Below are 19,129 nucleotides of genomic sequence, written 5' to 3' on the forward strand. Positions count from 1 at the left end.
GGCAGCGTGAGCGCGGCCTGACCGCCGGGCACCAGCACGCCAGCTGGGGCGCAGGGTGTCACACGTGGCCCCTGGGCGCTCGGTGAGGGGCTGCCAGAGCCCTGCAGTCACCGCCCTCAGGATCTGGCAACGCTAAGTTTTGTGTAGTCGGGGAGGCACCCAGCACGTTCTGACAAAATAATCCTGCTTAGGGCCCTCGACTTCTCCCTTGGCCTCATCTCCACGAGGTGGTGAGGCGCTGCGGGAGATGCCCCTCGTCCTGGTCCCCCAGGCGACCCGTGCCCTGCCACGGCAGTCTCCACCAGGTCTCAGCGTGTGCGGCCATTGAGCCGCCGAGTCTGAACTCTGGGCCCGTCTCTGCGGCCCAAAGGAGAAACCCACCCGGGAGTCTCTCAGGCTGTGCTAGGAGAGCCGAGGGGGCGGGGGCGAGACCCTGGGAGCTTCTGGGTAACGCGGTAAAAGTGAGCAGAGACACTGGTGAGAGGGAGGTGGCGGCCGCCGCGCCGGGGCTTACCGTTGGGGATCAGGATCCCGCCAAGCATGGTTCCGAACACAATGGTGAGCGTGAGCGCCTTGAACCGGAGCGGGGGCATGTACCCCCCCGCGGCGAAGGTCCCGTCTTTCTGCTGCATGAAGGAAAATAAAATCTAATTGCAAAAGGACCGACTAATGCCATCCCCCAAACAGCACCTCGCAGGGCCTGCCAGGCGCCGGCCAGGCCTGCACGTGGGGCCGGCGCAGCTCCCCGGCCGGCTGAGCGGCATTCGCAGGAAGCATTAGCGGCACGATTAGATGTGGCTGAGCAACTTCAACGTGAACCTGCAAATGGCACAGAGGCAAAGGCTGCTTTTCACATCGGGTACGGACCGTAAATTTTACAGCTTAGTTTTGGAATGTCAGCAGCAAGTCCTTCCACTTTCTTTCCTGCTCGCAGAGCTCCGCGCCACGGGAGAGACTGAGCAGGTGCCACGTGGTCCACGTGGCGGGACAGCCCACACCCGAGACCCCAGCCCAGCGCGTCAGGGCTTCTTCTCGGCCTGGCCTTGGAGCGCGGCTCTGCTGTGGTTTCCAGAGGGAGGCCGAGCCCACACACGCACTCAAACACACGCACTCACACACGCGCACACACGTGCTCACACACACACACACTCAAACGCACACACTCACACGCGCTCTCACATGCACTCACACACACGCACTCACACGCACGCACACCCGGCTGTTATCCTGGTCACCAACACATGTGAGACTAGAGTTAGTCAACTTCAAAATCCAGAAAGAAAAAAAGGACGAAAGCCGAGACGCAGCAGAACCAAGCCCAAAAGAGCACGCTTCACCTCCAGGCCGCGGCCAGGTGCCTGTCGCTCTACGCACAGACCAAGAGGGCTGCGCAGGCACAGTGGAGCCAGAGCCAGGCGGCCTGACTGTGCTCGGGGCCTGGCGCCTGGCCCAGCCCGCGCTGCCCTCGGGCATGCTGCTCGCCCTCCGTGCCCCTCTGGAAGTGTGCGAGGGCAGAGGATCCGTCCTTGGGCTGTGCTGGGACCTGGGTGAGCCCAGCCCAGCCCAGCCCCAGAACAGGGCCCGGCCATGGGGGAGGGCTGGCGGCGACCGAGTCACAGGCCAGGAAAACACGCACGCGTGGAAACGGCACCTTCCAGAACACCGCTTCCGACAGCCTTTCACACAGACAGCAGCTTTGGGGCAGCCTGCAGGAGGCCAGACCCGGGATTTCTACTCGCCCTTTTATGACAATTTTTATCTGGTCTTGTGAGGAAGGGTGTCACGTCTACACCCTTACCCAAGGAACCCCCGAACTAGAAATTACTGAAGAAATGCTCCAAGAACAGCTGCAGCTGGACACAAAACCTGCGTGCACAGAAACGGTCACGAGAGCGTTAACGCCAGAGCGACAGGAGGGAAGCACCTGGGCGTCCACTCGAGCGGCGCGGGGAGGGGAGCCATGGTTAGGGTTACGTGGAGCCGGGAGAACTCGGGGCGCATGAGCTGGAGAGAGCAGACACTCAGTAGACCGTGTGACTCGCCGTGAGGACAGATGCGTCGGGCGTAAGGCAAAGCACGTGGGTTTGCTTTCCCGATCTAGCGTTTCCTTTAATGTCACTATTGATTTTTAATTGTGGAAAAAGATTAAGTTGTAAAACAGAGAAACGAAACTTCAAGGCTCCTTGGCTACACAGCGCACGACTGCACCTGCTGGAGGAGGCGGCAGCGGTCAACCGCCTGGGGCCACACGAGCCGGCCCTGCCTCCTCTCCAGTGACCCAGGAGCCAGGCAGCCGCGGGGAGGCAAGGGAGCACGAGCACGCGTGAGGGACGGCAGTCCTGGGCTGCGGGAGCTGTGCTGCGCCACACGGGGAGCGGGCCCCACCTGCCGCCCCAGAGCCCTGCTGCACCCCCTTTTCAGTTCCTCCTGGGGCTCTGGGAGACCATCGGCCCTGTGGCCTAAGTGGTCCACACCCGATTTCTGCCACTTGCAGCCGACAGTCCCGAGGGCCCGCCGCGCGAGAGCACCGCTCACCTGCTGCTCGAAGAGGAGCGTGCTAAGGGCCTGCCTGCACGGCAGGATCATCATGGGGAAGCCCACGGCCACCGACATGAGGAAGCCCAGGCGGATCACCTCCGTCGCGGGGTTGGAGGGGAAGTGCACCAGCACGTTGCCCGCGGTGGCCTCGGTGAAGCTCACGTACCCGAAGAAGCCCACCTGGGAGCAAGACAAGGAGGCGCTGTGGCCGACGTCCGCGAGGACGCCCACACCGCGAGGAGGGCGGGTGGGGGCGCGCAGCCCTGCCCAGCACGCTCTGCCATCGAGAGGAGCAGCCGGGGGGCGGGCTGCTACGGATCAGGATCAGGGCCGGGGAGCTAAGGATCAGGGCCGGGGAGCTAAGGATCAGGGCCGGGGAGCTAAGGATCAGGGCCGGGGAGCTAAGGATCAGGGCCGGGGAGCTAAGGATCAGGGCCGGGGAGCTAAGGGCAGGCAGCGGCACAGCAGGGGGCCTCGAGCCCTCGGGGGCGGCAGGCCTGAACGTGACTCCAAGTTCCAAGCCAGGAGGCCAAGGTGGGAGCCGAGGCCTGCGGGCTGTGGCCAGGCACCAGCAATGACTCTGAGGGTCACGTGCGAGGACCAAATGATACTTAAGCAGCGGTGTTAGCCAGTCACAACATATGAAAGGACAACAAACATGAGCAAGCATGAGGACCCTGGGAGAAAAATCTACCCAGAGAGGCAGGGTAACTGCCCACGGGCTGGGGCCAAGGCTGCCGCAGCCCCTGCTGCTGTCTGCCTCCCGCAGGAGCGGCCTGTCCTCACGGGGACGCTGTGCTCACGAGGGCACCTCGGGCGGGAGAGGCCTCCGTGCAGGCCGGAGCCAAGGGCAGGCTGCCCCGGCGCTGCGCCTGCGCTGGATGGCGCCCTTTCTAGGCCCGATCAGGAAGGAGGAAAATGTGGAGTGCGGAGGCCTGGGGGAGGGGCCAGAGCCTGCAGGGGTGTCTGGGGCTGCCAGGGACTCGCCAGGGGGAAGCCGCGCAGGGCCCTGCACCTCCCGCGCAGGCGCTTACCATGATGTAGAAGGCTGTGACCACGTGCAGGGAGGAGGCGAAGATGGAGCTCATGGTCTTCACCGACGGCTCGTCCAGGCTGTCGTACGTGGGCAGCACCTGGCTGCGGGAACACAAGCGGCCGTCAGAGCGCGGCCTGCAGGACCCGCCACTTCCCCTCCGCAGCCCCATCCCCCAGCAGTGCTCACCGCTGGGCAAACGCCCCGAAGCCCCCCTCCCCTGGGAAGCTCTGGGAGCGCAGCCAGGGACCAGAGGCCGGAAGGCGGCTCGTCCCCGGAGCAGAAGTACGGCGGCTGGGGGAGCCCGGGCGCCGTAGGGGCAGGGGGTGCCGGCACATACCCCCCGAGAAGCCCGGAGCACAGCACACACCTGGCCCGGGGACCCACCCGGCCCGGCACCAGCGCAGTGCTCCGGAGGGGCCGGGCCTTGGGTACGTGGGCCCGTGCCGGTGGGCCCCACTCGCAGCCCTGCTCCTGCTGGAGGGGGAGTGGGCGGCCGGAGCACGGGGTCCTGGTGGGTGGGGTGGGGGGTGGAGATCACCACCTTCCTCAGGGAACGTGACGCTCTCGGCGTGTGGGAGGGCCGTGGCTTCCCCAAAGCCACGCGGGACCCGGGCGCGCAGGCCAGGGGAGGGCAGGGCGGGGGTCAGCGGGGCGGGGCGCTGTGCTTCAGGGTCTCAGGCGAGAGGACCTGCCTCCACGGAAGGGAGGAGAAAACGGGTGGGCGCTGCTCCGCAGAGAGTCAGGCGAGGAAGCGGGCGTGGGCCACTGCTCCAAGGGGGGCCACTGCTCCAAGGGGGGCCACTGCTCCAAGGGGGACACAGACAAGCCAAGGGGCGCCCAGGGCATTGGGGAGGGCGCGTCAGCAGGGAGAGCCCCACGCCACGACCAGACACGTAAGAATCAAAAGAATCCCAAGATCACCTTTGAGACGCGAGAGAGAGCCATGCTGCCTTTGTTAAAAGGCAAGCCGTGAAGTAAAAAGAAAACAAAGTTTTCTAAGAGGCCAGCCAGCAGGGCGGGTGGTGGTCCTGGCTGGGTGGCTCAGCAGCCCCTGCGCCACGCTGGCCCCATGAGGTGCCCTGAGCGCTGGAGGCCCACGGCCACGCCCAGCGGTGACCCACACGGACAGCGGCTCCCTCCTCGCCAGGTCCACAGGGACACAGTCCCCCACGGCAAGACGGAGAGCCCGCGAGGGGCGGCAGCTGGGAGGGGCAGCAGCTGGGCAGGGCGCCAGGGGCCTGGGCCCTCCTTCCAGGGGAAGCTCCTCAGGCTGGAGCCGTTCGGAAACCCACGAGGCCCAGACCAGGGGGTGCGGCTCTGCCCCACCCGCCACCCGGCGAGGAGCCGCTGCCGCTGGAGAGGGGCTGTCCCCAGGAGGGCTGGGTACGCTGCTCCAGCCCTGGCCTGAGCCCTGGGGTCCTGACCACCCCAGGAGAGAGGACGGCAGAGCCAGGAGCCCCACGGCCCTGGGGGAGCTTCTGGCCAAAGTGGCCGAGCCCCAGAACCACCAGGAAGGAGACACGCGCCCCCCGCTGTCCACCTCGGCTCCAGGGAGCCCCCGTGGCCCCCAAGTGTTCCTCCAGCCACAGAGGACTGCAGGCGCGTGCGCTGCCTCGGAGAGACGCTCTCTGCCGCGACCGGCAGGCAGAACTGTGTTGAAAGGACCGGGAGGCCGCCGAGCCAGATGCACCGGGTTTTTGGCCACCGTGGCCAGAGCGGGAGTGAGGACACACCCTCAGGCCTGGACACCCTCCGTGGGGGCAGCACGACACCCATGCTCAGCGAGCCGTGGGCGCCTCACTCTTCCAGAACCTCAGAGCCATGCCCAATGCCTGCGCCGGCCACAACAAGGCACAGCCTGGAAGAGCCAAGCAGGGATCTGCTTTTGCTCCAGAGCGAACATGCAGACAGAGGGGGCAGGCGGCAACCAGGCGAGGGTAGGAGTGTGTCGCCGCCGCCGCTGATGGGAACGGGCACTAAACAGCAGGGCTGGCGCGGGGCTGGCGGGGACGGGGCTGCCAAGGGGTGGCGGAGGGGAGCGATGGCTTGGATCCGTGTGGCGTAAACACAGCCATGTGAGCAAACCCTCTCTGCCGCGTTCATTTACGACTGGCACACTGTGCGCTCGCTAAAAGGCGGGGGGAGCCACGCTGCCAGCCGCCGCGTGCGGGTGGGCTCCTTCCCGTCACCCTGGATTTATGCCTCTCGCCTGAGCCAGCTGCCCATCCGGCCAGGCAGGAACCACTCACTCCTGTCATCCTGGTGGAGAAGGTACCGCTGCTGGGATTATGGAAATAATGTGATCTGCATTCACACAGCTCCCCGTGCCAGAGGGAAGGCAGGCTTGCACCCGTGCGCACACGCGGGCCTCCAAGAGCCTGGAGGCAGCAGGCTGAGGGCGGTGTCTGCGCAATCCCCTTCTAAGTGCTCTCAGACGAGCAGCTAAACTGGCACCACGCGAGGCTCCTGAGGCTCAGATGGCTCTGGGCCGCCTGAGGTCCCACGGCCGTTCCCTTCCCGTGGGGAGCCGCGCAAACCAGCGCCTCGCCCACGGCCTCAGGAACGCGGCTTGTGAAGCAGCCAACTGGTCTCCAGGGAAAACGTGACCGTGTCCCTCAACCTAGAGGAACGAGGTCGTCACTGGACAAGACACTGCCCTTCAGTGGCTTGTGACATGCAATTAAGAAGGGAGAGAAACAGCTGGTTCCTGTTTCCACGGCGCGACCCCTCACCCCCATTTCGCACGCCGCCGCCGGCTGGGGCGCAGGAGGTACTTACGACTGACAGGCGAAGGACATGCCGAAGATGGGAATGCAGCGGAAGACGCCCTCCCAGCGGACGTAGCTGACCCGCTGCCACCACTGCCCGCCGAAGAGGCCGTGCTTGAGCGAGGAGAGCAGGATCTGTGGCGGGGGGGTAAGGGGGGAGGGAAGTCGAGCCAGACGCACCGCACAGCTCTGCGCGCGCCCTGGTGACCGGGTACAGGCCCGTGCTGCCGGTGCCGGGAGGCCGGGCTGGCGCTGCTCTGGCGCGTGAGCCCCGACCCTCTGGCTCCGGCTTGTCCTCCTCAGGGGAGCGTGGCCTGCGCAGGTGGGAGCTCGGGCCCACACCCCTCCCCGGCCGCGTTCGCCTGGGAGCCGCCAGCTGGGGCTGCCACGGCTGTGCAGAGGTGCACTCGCCGGCCAGGCGCTTTCCGCACGGCCCTGGAGCCGTGTGTGCTGCACGCCCTGGCCACTGCCCGGCCACCCGCGTGGCAGCATCTGCCCTGGTCTGGTACACCAGGCACAGGCACCTCCTAGAATAAAGCTCAGCGAGGACACGGCCACGAGGCAGCAAGGGCGGCTGCCCAGACTGCTAGGGGATGCCGGAAGCCCACGGCTCCGCGACCACCCCTCCCACCAGCCAACAACCCGCTGCCCGCACCAAAGACAGCAGAGAGAAGGCTCCAGGCACGCAGGAGACCAAGTCCCGAGGCTGGGGGAGCCGGGACAGGTCAGTGCCCTCCTCTCGCCTCCAGGAGGCTCCCCGGCCAGGCAGGGCGTCGGCCCCCTGACCTCCAGCCCGTCCCCGTGACCAGCGCTCGCCGGGAAGAGCAAGAACCTGGCCTCGCAACAAGCCAGGGAAGGGGCTGTGCTCACAAGCCCCACTCCGTGTAGCCACAAAATGAGCAAAAGTGGGAAGTGGATGTGGCTCAGGCCATTGGGCACCCGCCTACCGTGCGGGAGGTTCCAGGTAGGGGTCCCGGTGCCTCCTGGAGAAGGCACGCAAACAACAAGCAGGCAGACAAGAAAACCATCTGAGGGAAGTGGGAGATAAGTAAAAATTAAAGAGAATTTTAAAAATAATAATTCTTTAAAAACAAATGAGTGAAAGTGACGTTTGCCTCCTGGAACCACGACAGAGTGAGCCTGGAGGCAGAGCAGAGCCCCTGACGCTGCGCCCTCTGCCTCTCCCGTCAGCGCACGACACCATGGCGCTGGAAAACGACAAACCGCAGGCCACGTTGTGGCAGTGCTGCCACTGCTCTGCCAGCGGTTGAGCCCGTTCCCCAGGGCCGGAGCCGCAGGCCCGGCGCGGCGCCCAGGAACTCACCACGAACATGAAGAGGGCGTAGAAGAGGAGCGCCATGGCGCTGAAGGACTGCACGGAGCCCAGCACGTTCCTCTGCAGGCTCAGCGGCAGCACGATGCACAGGGAGACCAAGGAGAGCAGGAGCGCGCGCGGCGCGCCAGTCATCTGCGGGGAGCGCCGTGGGGCGGCACGAGGCTCCAGTCGGGCGCCACGGCTGGACCACTTCCTCTCGGCACCCGGGAAGGGTGGGAACTGGGGAGCCCACCCGAGCCCGTGGGGGACACTTCTGAGACCCCTCTAGCGTAAGCCCAACACCGGCCTTGCCTCGAAAGACACCAGCCGTGAGGTTCTGACCCAGAAAATTAAGCGAAACCTCAAGCCTGGTGTTGGTGACAGAACATGGAAACATTGGGGCGTTCTTGCTGCGCATCTGAGCGCCGTCCCCAACAGCCCCGGGCGCGGGACCTCCCACCCACCACCACCGAGGCCCGAGGACGATGTGCGCTGCCCGGCCAGCTCCTGCTGGGCCCAGTACCTTGTGCCGGGCCACCAGGCCTGGCTGGACCTTCACGCAGCCCCTAGAGGCGGCTCCTCCGGGGGCGCCTGTTGCTTTCGCGGCGTCACTCCACCTGGACACCTGCTCCCCACAGCACCTGGGCTGCTGGCTCACGGCGTGCTGCACAGAGCCGCCTCATGCCAGCACAAGCATACAGGTAAACCGAAACGCTGGGGATGGCCTTACCTGGAACCCGAACAGCTGAGCGAGGAAGCTGGACCCCAGGTCCCCAATGACGACATAGAAGGCGATGCACGTCCCCAGCATAAGCCCGATCATGCTGCAGGGGGAGACCACAGCTGCTCAGTGACCGCCGGAAGGCGTCCCTGGCCTCGTCCCGCCCAAAGCCACGCCCCGAGGAAGCCCAGGCTCAGACGGCACCGGCGCCCCGGAGGGCAATGTGTACCCCTGCCAGCAGGTGACAGGTCAGAGCTTGCGCCGAATGAAAGACGCGAATTAGACCGTGCCACGGTTTACAGGGCTGCTGGGAATTTTGTGGAGCTCGCCGCTTTACTTGGAAAGAAGCCTGAGCAGCACTGAACTCTTCTTTATGTGGCATAATATTTTTCTCTCTGCAGGAGGGTCTAAAAGTTCTTTCAGGTGCTATGAGAACATGCTAGACAAGCCAAAAGGACTAGCAATTGCTTCCAGAAAGGGTTATTCTTCATAGTTTACAATTCCCTAATTTAAAAGCCTGAAAGTGCAATTTCCCAGCAATTCTTTCATCTCATAAAATTTTACTCCAAAGGAAAACAACCACGACCCGTCTGCTGTAATGCTGCCTCCATGCAGCAGTGCTGAGGACAGCCACAAGTGGGGGGAGCGAATCTGCTGTGTGCCACGCGCTCCCCACTCGGCTGCGTTCCCAGGGAGACCTGCGCGAGGTTTTCTATCTCAGCACTAACCACTGGAGAGTAGAGTAGATCGGGCTTCTGGCTGTTCAGTGACACTCCAGACACGTCTCGTGAGCCGTCAACAGCCACATGGGAAGGCTCCCACCCTCGGGCACCACCCTCCCGCGTCTCCTTGTCCCTGGGAGAAAGGAGACCAAGGAGCAGCTTTCCACGCAAATCCGCACCATTACCTGGTCTCCACCAGCATCTTCCCTGCTTTTCCGTAGGCGTGGAACGCTAGCGCAAAAGGAAAGAACATTGGTGCTCGACCCCGCAGCGTGAGCAGCACATCCAGCTCCTACACCTGAGCGGCAGAGGCTGCGGAGGGTTCGACGAAAACTCCACTGGTCTGGAGCTCCGCGGGCACAAGGGGGTTATTTTTAAATTTTGGTTCCTGGGCTTTTTATGCACCCACAAATGGAAACCATGTAAAAGAGGGAAGCAAGAGAAAGATATGAGACAGGTTCTTTTATTCACTTAAAAGAAAGAGAAAGGTAAAAAAGAGTTGCTGCCACCTCAGTGTCCCCCCCCCCCCGGCACCGCGAAGGTCGGCCAGGGCAGGGCGTGCTGGTCCGTGCAGGCAGCTGTCGGCCGTGCGTCCGCGCAGCCCAGGCCTGGGCCTGGGGCGTTGGGCAGAGCGGGGAGAGGCCGGAAGGCCGGTTCCCGCCCGGCACGCAGCGTTTCGGTCTGTGCCTGCGGGACTTTGCTCAGGGGCTCTTATTTCCAATCTCTGGTCCTGATTATAGACGGCCTCTGCGCGCCCACGGCAGGGGCCGAGAGCCGGGGCCCACGAGGGGCAGGGCAGGCGGCGAGGGGCTCTGCCGGGGCACCAAGGAGGCCGCAGCCGTGCGCCGGGTGACCGTCCTTCCTGACTCGGTGAAGTCCTCCCCCAGCCCTAACCGTGAGCCCCAGCGTCTCCCTCCAAGGCTCCGTCTCCGGGCAGAAGCAGGAAGGGGCCCGGGGGACAGGCGGCCGACAGAGGCCACGGGCGGCTCTGGCCTCGGCCGGGCCCAGCTTCCTGCCCGGCTTCCCTCCCTTCACGGAGGGCCAGAGGCCTCAGGCAGGACCCCAGGAGCCAGAAGCAGACAGGCCAGGCCGGTGTGAAAGCGCCCCAAAACCAGTTCTTGCTACTTCCAGATCACTTAGGAAGACGCGCGGTGTTGCCAAAAGCAAGACTTTGGCCTCGAGATGGGCTGGAGACGGGAGAAGACCACCCATGAGGAGGCTCTGGCCCCTAAGGACCACCCCCTTCTCCTGAACTTGCCCAACTGGCTACAGGGGGGTGTCACCTGTTTCATAAAGCCCCCCGCACCCCACGCAGTTGAGCTGCAGGGACGGAGCCGCGCACAGATGTCCTTCGAGCTCCACGCCGAGGGTCCTGTGGCAGAGGGGGCTGTGCATGTCGCCAGAGCCGTCCTGTCACCGGAAGGCCCCGGCCTCGGCCACAGCTGACAGCACAGACGCGTCTTCTCCAAAACAAGACGGGACTCGGCAGTGCATTCCAAACACGTGGCCAGAGAAGGCTCTGGAACTTGCATCCAGAATGGAGAAGAGAACATCAGGTCCCCTAGGAGGCCGGAGGAGCGAGGCAGGAGGCAGCACTTCCTTCCTACGGGACCCCTGAACTGGCTCCCAGAATAAACCCTCAAGGCCCCCCATGCTGCCCTGGGGGCGGGGCTCCTCCTTGGCTCCCCATCTCCCTGACGATCCCTCAGGAACCTGAGCCGCAGGGGACGGCGAAGGCCAGGTCTGGCCGCCCCCACCCCACAGCACCCTGCCCGGCTCGGGACGCTGTGTGCGAGGCTGGAGGGGCCTGCGAGCCCAGCCTGTGCTCTGGGTGCCCCGTCCACCCCGGGGGTGGGCACACGCCAGGTCAAGGTGCTCGCTGAGCTGGGACAGGGACCCTCCACCCCCACCCCCTCCCCGGGGGGCCGGGCCGGGAGCACCGCACCAGCTTCTCCCCGGCCTTGCTGCGCAAGGAGCGGAGTCCTCCCGCGCCCTGAGCTGTGCCCACTTCCCACCCAAAGTCGCCCGCCTGCTGACGCGGAGCAGCAAGAGGGGGGCGCATTCGGGGAGAGGGGGCCGGCGGCCAGCCTCGGGGTCCGTGCACTCAGTTCCCCAACGCTGCGCCCCGCACGAGGCTGAATGGACGAGGGGAGGCGAGGGGGAAGCCTCCACCACCCATCACCCCCAAGCTGAGCACCGTGTGCCAGCCCACCCCCCCGAGGACCAGCAGGGAGGAAGCCGCCTGGGCCCAGGAGGGCCAGGTGCACGCTCGCTAGGGGCCACGGACAGCGGGGCGGCGCCGGGGGGCAGGGCTGCTCCCAGACGCAGCCCACAGTGCCCGGCTGGGGCACAGGGCCTGCTGCCAGGACAGGCGGCTAACCGCTGGGTGCTCGGGGCGGGGCCTCAGGGCGGGGCCAGGGCCCTCGCAGGCCGTCGCTCCTGAAAGTGGGGTTTGGAGAAGCCAAGCAGGTTACAGGTAAGAAGTTTTTAAAAATTACAACACCCAGGAAGCAGCTGTGGCTCAATCGATTGGGCTCCCGTCTGCCATGTGTGAAGGCAAAGCTGGCCCGCGCCCGCGGAGAGCTGACGGCCCGCGCCCGCGGAGAGCTGGCACAGCGCGATGACGCAACAAAAAGGAGAGCAGCGGACACAGAAGAATGTGCAGCAATCAGACGCAGAGTAGACAGCAAGCAAGCAGCAAGGTGGGGGATAAACAAAATAAACCTTAAAAAAAAATTTCAACACCCACACCAGCGAAAGTCAACAAGTACTCAAATAACACCAAAAGAAGTGCCAGCACTAGAACTCTCTACACCTCCCCAACAGGCGCCCGGGCAGTGGCGATGGAGGGCTGAGTGGCTGCTCCACAGGTGCAGCCCATCAAACGGATGGACCCAAACACGTCCACTGGTGACACGTGCTCAGGAAACAGCTACCCAGGAGTTCTGCGGCGCACCCACGTTTAAACAAACTGGCTCAAGACGCCTGCCACTCCAGAACTTTCCACGCCCAATCTTCTGCGCCACCCGCATCCGGGCTAAGGCAGCATGTCCGACCTGCTCGCCCTCCACGGCCGGCGGGCCACGTCCAGCGCCTGCTGCCGAGGCAGCTGTGGGGGCCCGCCGTGCCGGGGTGAGCGTGGGGCTCTCCTTTCAGGCCGGCCCCTCCGCTGCCGCCCCAGCTCATGGAGCCATCAGAAGGGCCCTTCCAGGAAGTCCCCGTGAGGCGCCAGGAGACCGAGCCCTGAAGGCAGGGGGCTAGGTGCAGGAGCAGTGCGGCCGCGCGCCCCATGCAGCTACGGCTGGAGCCCCGGGCGGCCAGCGCTCAGGGTCCACCGTCCACCGTGTCCAAACCCTTGACATCCAGCCTAACCGCTGGCCTTCTCGGGGCCTTTCTAAGAATCACCACAGCCAGGGCCTGCCCCGCCCATGTCCCCCAACTTCTATCAGGGAGAGCCGGGCAGGTCCCAGAGCCCCCGCGCCTGCTCCTCAGTTCAGGGGGCCTAAGGGGGCGAAGAGGCCCCTCCTGGCTGCAGCTCTACTGGCGGAGGGGCACCCCAGCACCTCGCCCTGTGGCTTCTGCTGAGGTACATTTCACCCCATCGGGCTTGTTGTCCCACCGTGGGTAAAGTTTAACTGCTAAATTTCACCTCAAGTGACACCAACAATAAAGATTCTGACAGCACCATCCTCATCAGAAGAGAAGAGAGGTCAGAAACGGGTGCCAGCAGCTCAGCGTCAAAGCGGGGGCACCAGTGCCCAAGTCAGGCCCCTACTTTAATTTTGCTCAGGGACACAACGGGCCTGGCCACACCCTGGGGTAGGGGCAGCAGCCCCAGGAACCCGACGGCCTCCAGCAGACCCCCGCAGGGCCCACCAGCAGCCCCGGGCAAGGAGCGGGGCGGCACAGGCCAGCCCGAGGCGGAAGACCCAGACACCCCTCCACCAGAGCCCGGGGCGCTCAGCCCGGCCGCGGGCGGGTGGAGGGAGGAATGCCAGGACCAGGAGCGGGGCGGACCCGGTCCTGCCGCCCCGGGCCTGACGCCGGTGTCCTCGGTGGAATTCGAGGGTGCGGGAGAAGCCCAGGGAGGCTCCCCGGCAGCTCTGAGCCAGGCCTCTGGTCATGAACAACGGTCAGCAGCGGGCTGGGGCCTTCGCCCTCGGCGCACTGAGGAAGACCCTGCGTGCTTCTGCTCAGAGGCCGCGGGAGCGCCAGGCCAGGCACCCTGCCTTCTGTGCTGTGGTGTCACCTCAGTGCTGAAGCACGCACCCACATGACAGCTCTAAACGCTGCTCTGAATCAGAAAAAAGAAAACCTGTCCACAGAGTTCTTCAAGGATATAGCGGAAGGGAGCGGGTATGGCTCAGAGGCTGAGCGCCTGCTTCCAGGTGCAGCCCCGGTGCCTCCGAAGGTAAGAGTAACAACAGTAAGGCGGGAGGGAGTGGGCGGCGCGAGCGTGATGCGCGGCGGCTCACCGAGGCCCGCGTAGGTCCTGCGCTTGCTGAGGCTGGCAGCCTTCACCAGGAACATGCAGGACTGGTGCGTCATCCAGGAGCAGAAGGCCAGGAGCAGCGCGCCCAGCACGATGCCACACTGCGGGCGGAGGGAGAGACTCAGGCCTTCTGGAAAGCTAAGCACACACCCACCGCTGGCCCAGCAACTGCACTCCTAGCCGTTACCTTAGAGAAATGGAAACGTTCACGCAAAGCCCTGCCCGGCAGGCTTCACAGCAAGTTTATCTGTCGTCTCCCCAGATCACAGAAATGACCCAGAAGTGTGCCATCCGGGGAACAGATAAACCCCCTGGGGGCCCCACAATGGAATACTGTCAGTGAGAAGAAGGGGCGAGCTGCCGGCACCCGCAGCAGCCGGGGCCATCGCAGACAATGCCGAGGGAAGGAGACCGACGCGGGATGCGAGCGGTGTGGGGCCGGGGTGCAGCAGGGCACGCAGAGGCTGGGAGGAGAGGTGCCAGCTGCACAGGGCACAAGACAGGACACTCGACTCTTGGCTGTGGTGACAACACGTATGTCAAAAGGGTGAACTTTATCGCATGTGAACTACACCTCAATAAACCTAACCCAAAAAAAGTAACAAATTACTAAAAAATACCTAAAACCAAAACTTAAAAAAAAAAAAAGTGCAACTCAATGCTATATAAGTGCTTCCCCAAACTGCCTGTTTGCCTCACTGTGCTCTCGGGAGACGGGGGCATGGGTGGGATAGGAATGTCGTGAAGAGGCCCCTCCAGGGGCGTGCAGCTGCCTGTCCCTCTGCCTGTCCCTCGGGACACACCCCTCCACGTCTGGGCAGTAGCGCTCTTGGGCGCTCGGGTCTCTGGCCTAGCCCGAGCCCTCCCTGGGGCAGGTTTGTGTCTTGCTCATGTAAATCCCGTGGCAGCCACACAGTGACCACAGTGGACTTTCAAGGTCTGTGAACCACTGGGTCGCCTGGGCCCTTGGTGTACTGCAGCAGGCGTCCAGACCAGAGCCCGTGCCTGGCAGCAACTGGCAGGCGGGGGACGAGGAGGGCGGCAGTGGACGTGCGGATGCACGACGCACCCAACTACACGACCCGGAATGCAGTTTTGCTGCACAGCAAAGCCGGCGTCCTCTGGGACAGCGTAATTCCAGAAACATCAGAAGGGGCAGACAGCAGGCCCTCGAAGCTGCGGGCACAGCCTCCGGCAGACTCCGCCCTCACGCCAACCAGGTCAAATGTCAGGCTCTCGGGGTGGAGGGCTCTACTCGGGGTGCTGAAAAACTCTCATATTTTTAAAAAAATGCTTCTGGCTGTGTTTATCCAAAAGATGCAAAGTGTTAAAAACTCCAGTTGTCTAAATCTAACGTTAAGCGACTGGGGCCCACTGCCAGTTCCCAAGTGGCCCTCTCGCTGGCAACCCCCAGCTGTCCGCATCATCTGTGGCACTGACCAAAAATCCGTTTTTGAGACCCGTCTAGTTAACCACATTTCCACCAGACCCCCTTTCCTAAAGTACCGAATGCCTGCTTCTTTGTGAACTATTGCTATTATTTTACACAGCTGCCATTTCTGGCTGGTAATTATTTTAACAGATGCCAAATCATGAAGAAATGACCCTTTTCTTTCGAGTGGTGTTCAGTGTTGGAACAACACCAATGTCGCTTTTTTTTTTTTAGTATATTAGATTTTTTTTTTCAGTTGTGCTAAAATCTCCACATAGTGCTGCCAGATCTTAAGTGTAAACCTGGTGAATTCTGACAACTGTAACCAACTCGGTACCAACACCCCGTTTTTGGAAGGCCTGGCAGGCTGGCCTCGCGTGCTTCTGAGTACAAGCGAGGGGTCGGGATTGAAGCAAGGCGCAGACACTAACGCCGAGTCCTCGAGCTCCTTTGCATCGGGAGGTTCATTTCACTTTGTTACGCTCTGCTCTTCCACTCAGCGTGTCTGAGGGAGCCGAGACCCGCTGCCAGCCAGTAATGTGGGATCCCTGCTTGAGGGAACTGTCCGCTAGACTTCGCCTGGAGACTGCCGCGGGCGGGCAAGGCCGGTGACCGCTCCTGTCCGGCCAGCGCCCGGGGCCCCCGGCCCAGGCCCTCCTCCTACCCGGCAGGCGGCGGCCGGCGCGCGGGCTCACCTGCTTGAAGCAGAAGGGCAAGCCCGGTGACCGCTCCTGTCCGGCCAGCGCCCGGGGCCCCGGCCCAGGCCCTCCTGCTTGAAGCAGAAGGGCAAGCCCGGTGACCACTCCTGTCCGGCCAGCGCCCGGGGCCCCGGCCCAGGCCCTCCTCCCACCCGGCGGCCGGCGCGCGGGCTCACCTGCTTGAAGCAGAAGGGCATGGTGAGGACGCTCACCCCCACGATGCTGTTCACGATGTTCGTGATCAGCCCCCAGTTGGAGGCGGCGGCTGCGGCCATGGCGACCGGCCCGGGGGTGCGGCCGGGGCCCCGAGCGCCCTCAGGAGCCGGCTCCGGCCGATGCCTCGGGGGTCGCCGGGCCGAGGGCTCCCGGGGGCCGGGACGACGGCGGGGCAGGGGCGGGGAGGAGGAGAGCGTGAGCGCGGCCGTGGGCCCGGGGCCGCCGGGAGGAGGGGGCCTCGCGGGAGGCGGCGGGCGTCAACCTCCGGTGTCCGCCAGGCCCCGCGGCCGTCTCGGGGCCATCATGGGCCCTCGCTCTGTCTCGAGAGCCGCCTCCGCGTCCCGGAGCCCAGACCCGGAAGAGCCGCGCCTGCCAGCTTGGCCACCTCAGCCCGGCTTCGCAGCGTCCGCCGCGAACCCACTTCCGCCTCCCGGGGCCGCCTCTTCCCGGAAGTGACGACACGGGGCCGTCCTCGGCCCGGGCGGGACGAGGACCAATGAGAGAGAGGCGGGCGGGGCCGGGGCGGGAGGGGGCGTGGGCGGGGTGGGGCGTGGGGCGGGGCCTAGAAAGGGCCGGAGCGGGACCCGCACGGCCTGCCAGGGCGGGGGGGAAAGGCGGCGTCGAGAGCAGGGGGTTAGGGACGCACGGCTGGCGGGGGCGCGGGACTCGGCGGGAGGAGGGACTCTGCCCTGCCAGCACGAAAGCAGTTAAGGAAATGCTGCAAGAGGCCAGGAGAGGCAGAGGCTGATGTGACGGGAGAAACCTAGGAGGGCTTCAAGAGGGCGGCGACTTCTAGGCGGGCGGGAGGGACCGATGGAAATCGTTAAGCTAGAAATGGTGGGTGGAAGGGCCTGGCGGGGAGGGGGACAGGGAAGGCACACGCTCCCCCAGCTCCTGGAGGGAAGGCTGAGGTGAGGGGGGTTGGCAGGACAGCGCCTCATTGGGCAGACTCCGGGAATCAAAGGCTGGATGGCAGGCGTGGGGTGGCCCTGGGCCCGCTTCAGGCACGTGAAGGGGCTTTTGTCTTCGGGCAGAGGCTGATAGCACAGGTGCTGGCCGGTGCCAGCCACTAGGGACAGCTCATCCCATACCCCCGGGCAAGAGAGGAGCTGCACAGCCGAGGCTGCAGAGCCATCAGCCGGCATTCATTCATTTGTTTTATACAAATGAAGTCACGTGGGCGTTCTTTACCCAGCTAGTTTGAATGACATGATTTTTATGGAATGTCACGCATACTAGATACAATATGTGGCTTAAACGTGTGTTTGAACAAATCACAATAAATGCCCACAAGCCCACCGTTCAAATTTAAGAACAGATTACCAGAAACTTCGAAGCCCCTGGGGCCCTGCCTGTTCCCTACCCCCCTCCCACCACCCCTGTACCAGCACTGTCCTGATTTGTATCCATTCATCGTTTCACTTGGAAGTTTTATCACATCTGGATATAGCCCTAAACCACTATGGGGAACGCTGCTAGTTCTCTCTCGGTATCGGTCTTCCCAAACCACAAAGTTTCCACCCCACCTCTGCCGCGGGAATAAAGACGACCCTTCCCAGCCTCCCTTGCGGCAAGGAGTGGCCATGTGACTCAGTCCTGGCGAATGGGAAGGGAGCAAAAGGGTCTTTTTTGGTGATTTAGTATTTTTTTTTAAAAAAGACATTATTAAAAACTAAATAAATATTAATAGAAAAAAGAAACAGCAGGGGCAACCTCAGGAGCTCTGCCCCTCGCTACCCCTTCGTCCTGCTGCTGGGAACGTGGATGGGGCGGGCACAGTGGCTGGAGGGAGCCTGGCCACCCCACCCGTCTAGTTGGCCTGGCCTTGGTTTCCTGCAGCCTGAGTGGCAGCCTGGAGAACGCAGTGGTGAGTTGGGACGGGAGATCCCCACGTTTTTTCCTTGATTCTAGGGGCATTTATACCAAACGTCGTCTTCTGCAACATCCTTTGTCACTCAGCTTTGGGCTTCCAACAGTCACCGACGAATGGCACGCGCTCTGAGCCACCTGTTCTCACGACTGCACGGTGGAATTTTCATTCACATAGCCCAGAAGATATGTACCCACTCTCCTGAGGGCCCTGCCTTAGGTGTCCCTGTAAACATAGGATGATGCAGTGGACATGAGCATGCGTATCCACTCAGTATACATTTGTTACATTTCTCTAGGGCAAAGTCTATGCTTGGACTGCAATTCCAAGTCAGGCATTTGACTTTACTAGGTATTGCCAAATCTTTCTTCAAATCAATTAAAAGAATTCTTGTGCTTTATATTAAAGGTTGGCAAATTTTCTGCAGTCAGATACTAAATATTTTCTATTTTTCAGACCGTGCAGTTTTGTCATGTTTATTGAAGTGCAAAAAGTCACAGAAAATACCTAAATAAATGAACTGTGCCTGTGTTCCAATAACATTTTATATACAAAAACAGCCCAATGGGAAGCGGATTTGGCTCAATGGATGGAGCATCTGCCTGCCGTGTGGAGGGTCCAGGGTTCAAACCCACGGCCTCCTGACCAGTGTGGTGAGCTGGCCCACGCGCAGTGCTGATGCGCGCAAGGAGTGCCCTGCCATGCAGGGGTGTCCGGGGGGTCCCATGCACGGGGGTTGCACCCCATAGGGAGAGCCGCCCCTTGTGAAAAAAGTGCAGCCTGCCCAGAGTGGTGCCGCACACACGGAGAGCTGACGCAGCAAGATGACACAACAAAAAGACACCGATTCCCAGTGCCGCTGACAAGAACGCAAGTGGACACAGAAGAAAACACAGCGAATGGACACAGAGGGCAGACAACAGGGGAGTGGGGGGAAACGGACTTGGCCCAGTGGTTGGGGCGTCCGTCTACCACACGGGAGGTCCGCGGTTCAAGCCCCGGGCCTCCCTGACCCGTGTGGAGCTGGCCCATGCGCAGTGCTGATGCGCGCAAGGAGTGCCCTGCCATGCAGGGGTGTCCCCCACGTAGGGGAGCCCCACGCGCAAGGAGTGCACCCGTAAGGAGAGCCGCCCAGCGTGAAAGAAAGTGCAGCCTGCCCAGGAATGGCGCCGCACACACTTCCCGTGCCGCTGACGACAACAGAAGCGGACAAAGAAACAAGACGCAGCAAATAGACACAGAGAACAGACAACCAGGGGAGGGGGGAATTAAATAAATAAATATTTAAAAAAACAAAAACAAAAAAAAACTGGGGAGTGGG

The 19,129-nt window shown here is 63.0% G+C and overlaps 1 protein-coding gene across 5 annotated transcripts in view; it reads right to left on the reverse strand.

Moving 5' to 3' along the window:
• SLC38A10 (solute carrier family 38 member 10) overlaps positions 1 to 16,361 on the reverse strand; it is a 36,956-nt gene extending 20,595 nt beyond the window's left edge. For all 5 annotated transcript variants that reach the window (XM_071210842.1, XM_071210841.1, XM_071210840.1 and 2 more), the window contains exons 1-9: positions 15,899 to 16,361; positions 13,576 to 13,693; positions 9,286 to 9,331; positions 8,388 to 8,481; positions 7,667 to 7,810; positions 6,353 to 6,477; positions 3,573 to 3,675; positions 2,536 to 2,718; positions 515 to 626 (exon numbers count right to left, since the gene is read on the reverse strand). In XM_071210842.1, the coding sequence (XP_071066943.1) occupies positions 515 to 626; positions 2,536 to 2,718; positions 3,573 to 3,675; positions 6,353 to 6,477; positions 7,667 to 7,810; positions 8,388 to 8,481; positions 9,286 to 9,331; positions 13,576 to 13,693; positions 15,899 to 15,997 (1,024 nt within the window). In that variant the 5' untranslated portion in view covers positions 15,998 to 16,361. The remainder of the gene's footprint in view (positions 1 to 514; positions 627 to 2,535; positions 2,719 to 3,572; positions 3,676 to 6,352; positions 6,478 to 7,666; positions 7,811 to 8,387; positions 8,482 to 9,285; positions 9,332 to 13,575; positions 13,694 to 15,898) is intronic.
• Between the last annotated feature and the right edge of the window lie 2,768 nt (positions 16,362 to 19,129).

Source organism: Dasypus novemcinctus, chromosome 21 (genome assembly GCF_030445035.2).
Source record: "Dasypus novemcinctus isolate mDasNov1 chromosome 21, mDasNov1.1.hap2, whole genome shotgun sequence".
In the NCBI taxonomy this organism is placed as follows: domain Eukaryota; kingdom Metazoa; phylum Chordata; class Mammalia; order Cingulata; family Dasypodidae; genus Dasypus; species Dasypus novemcinctus.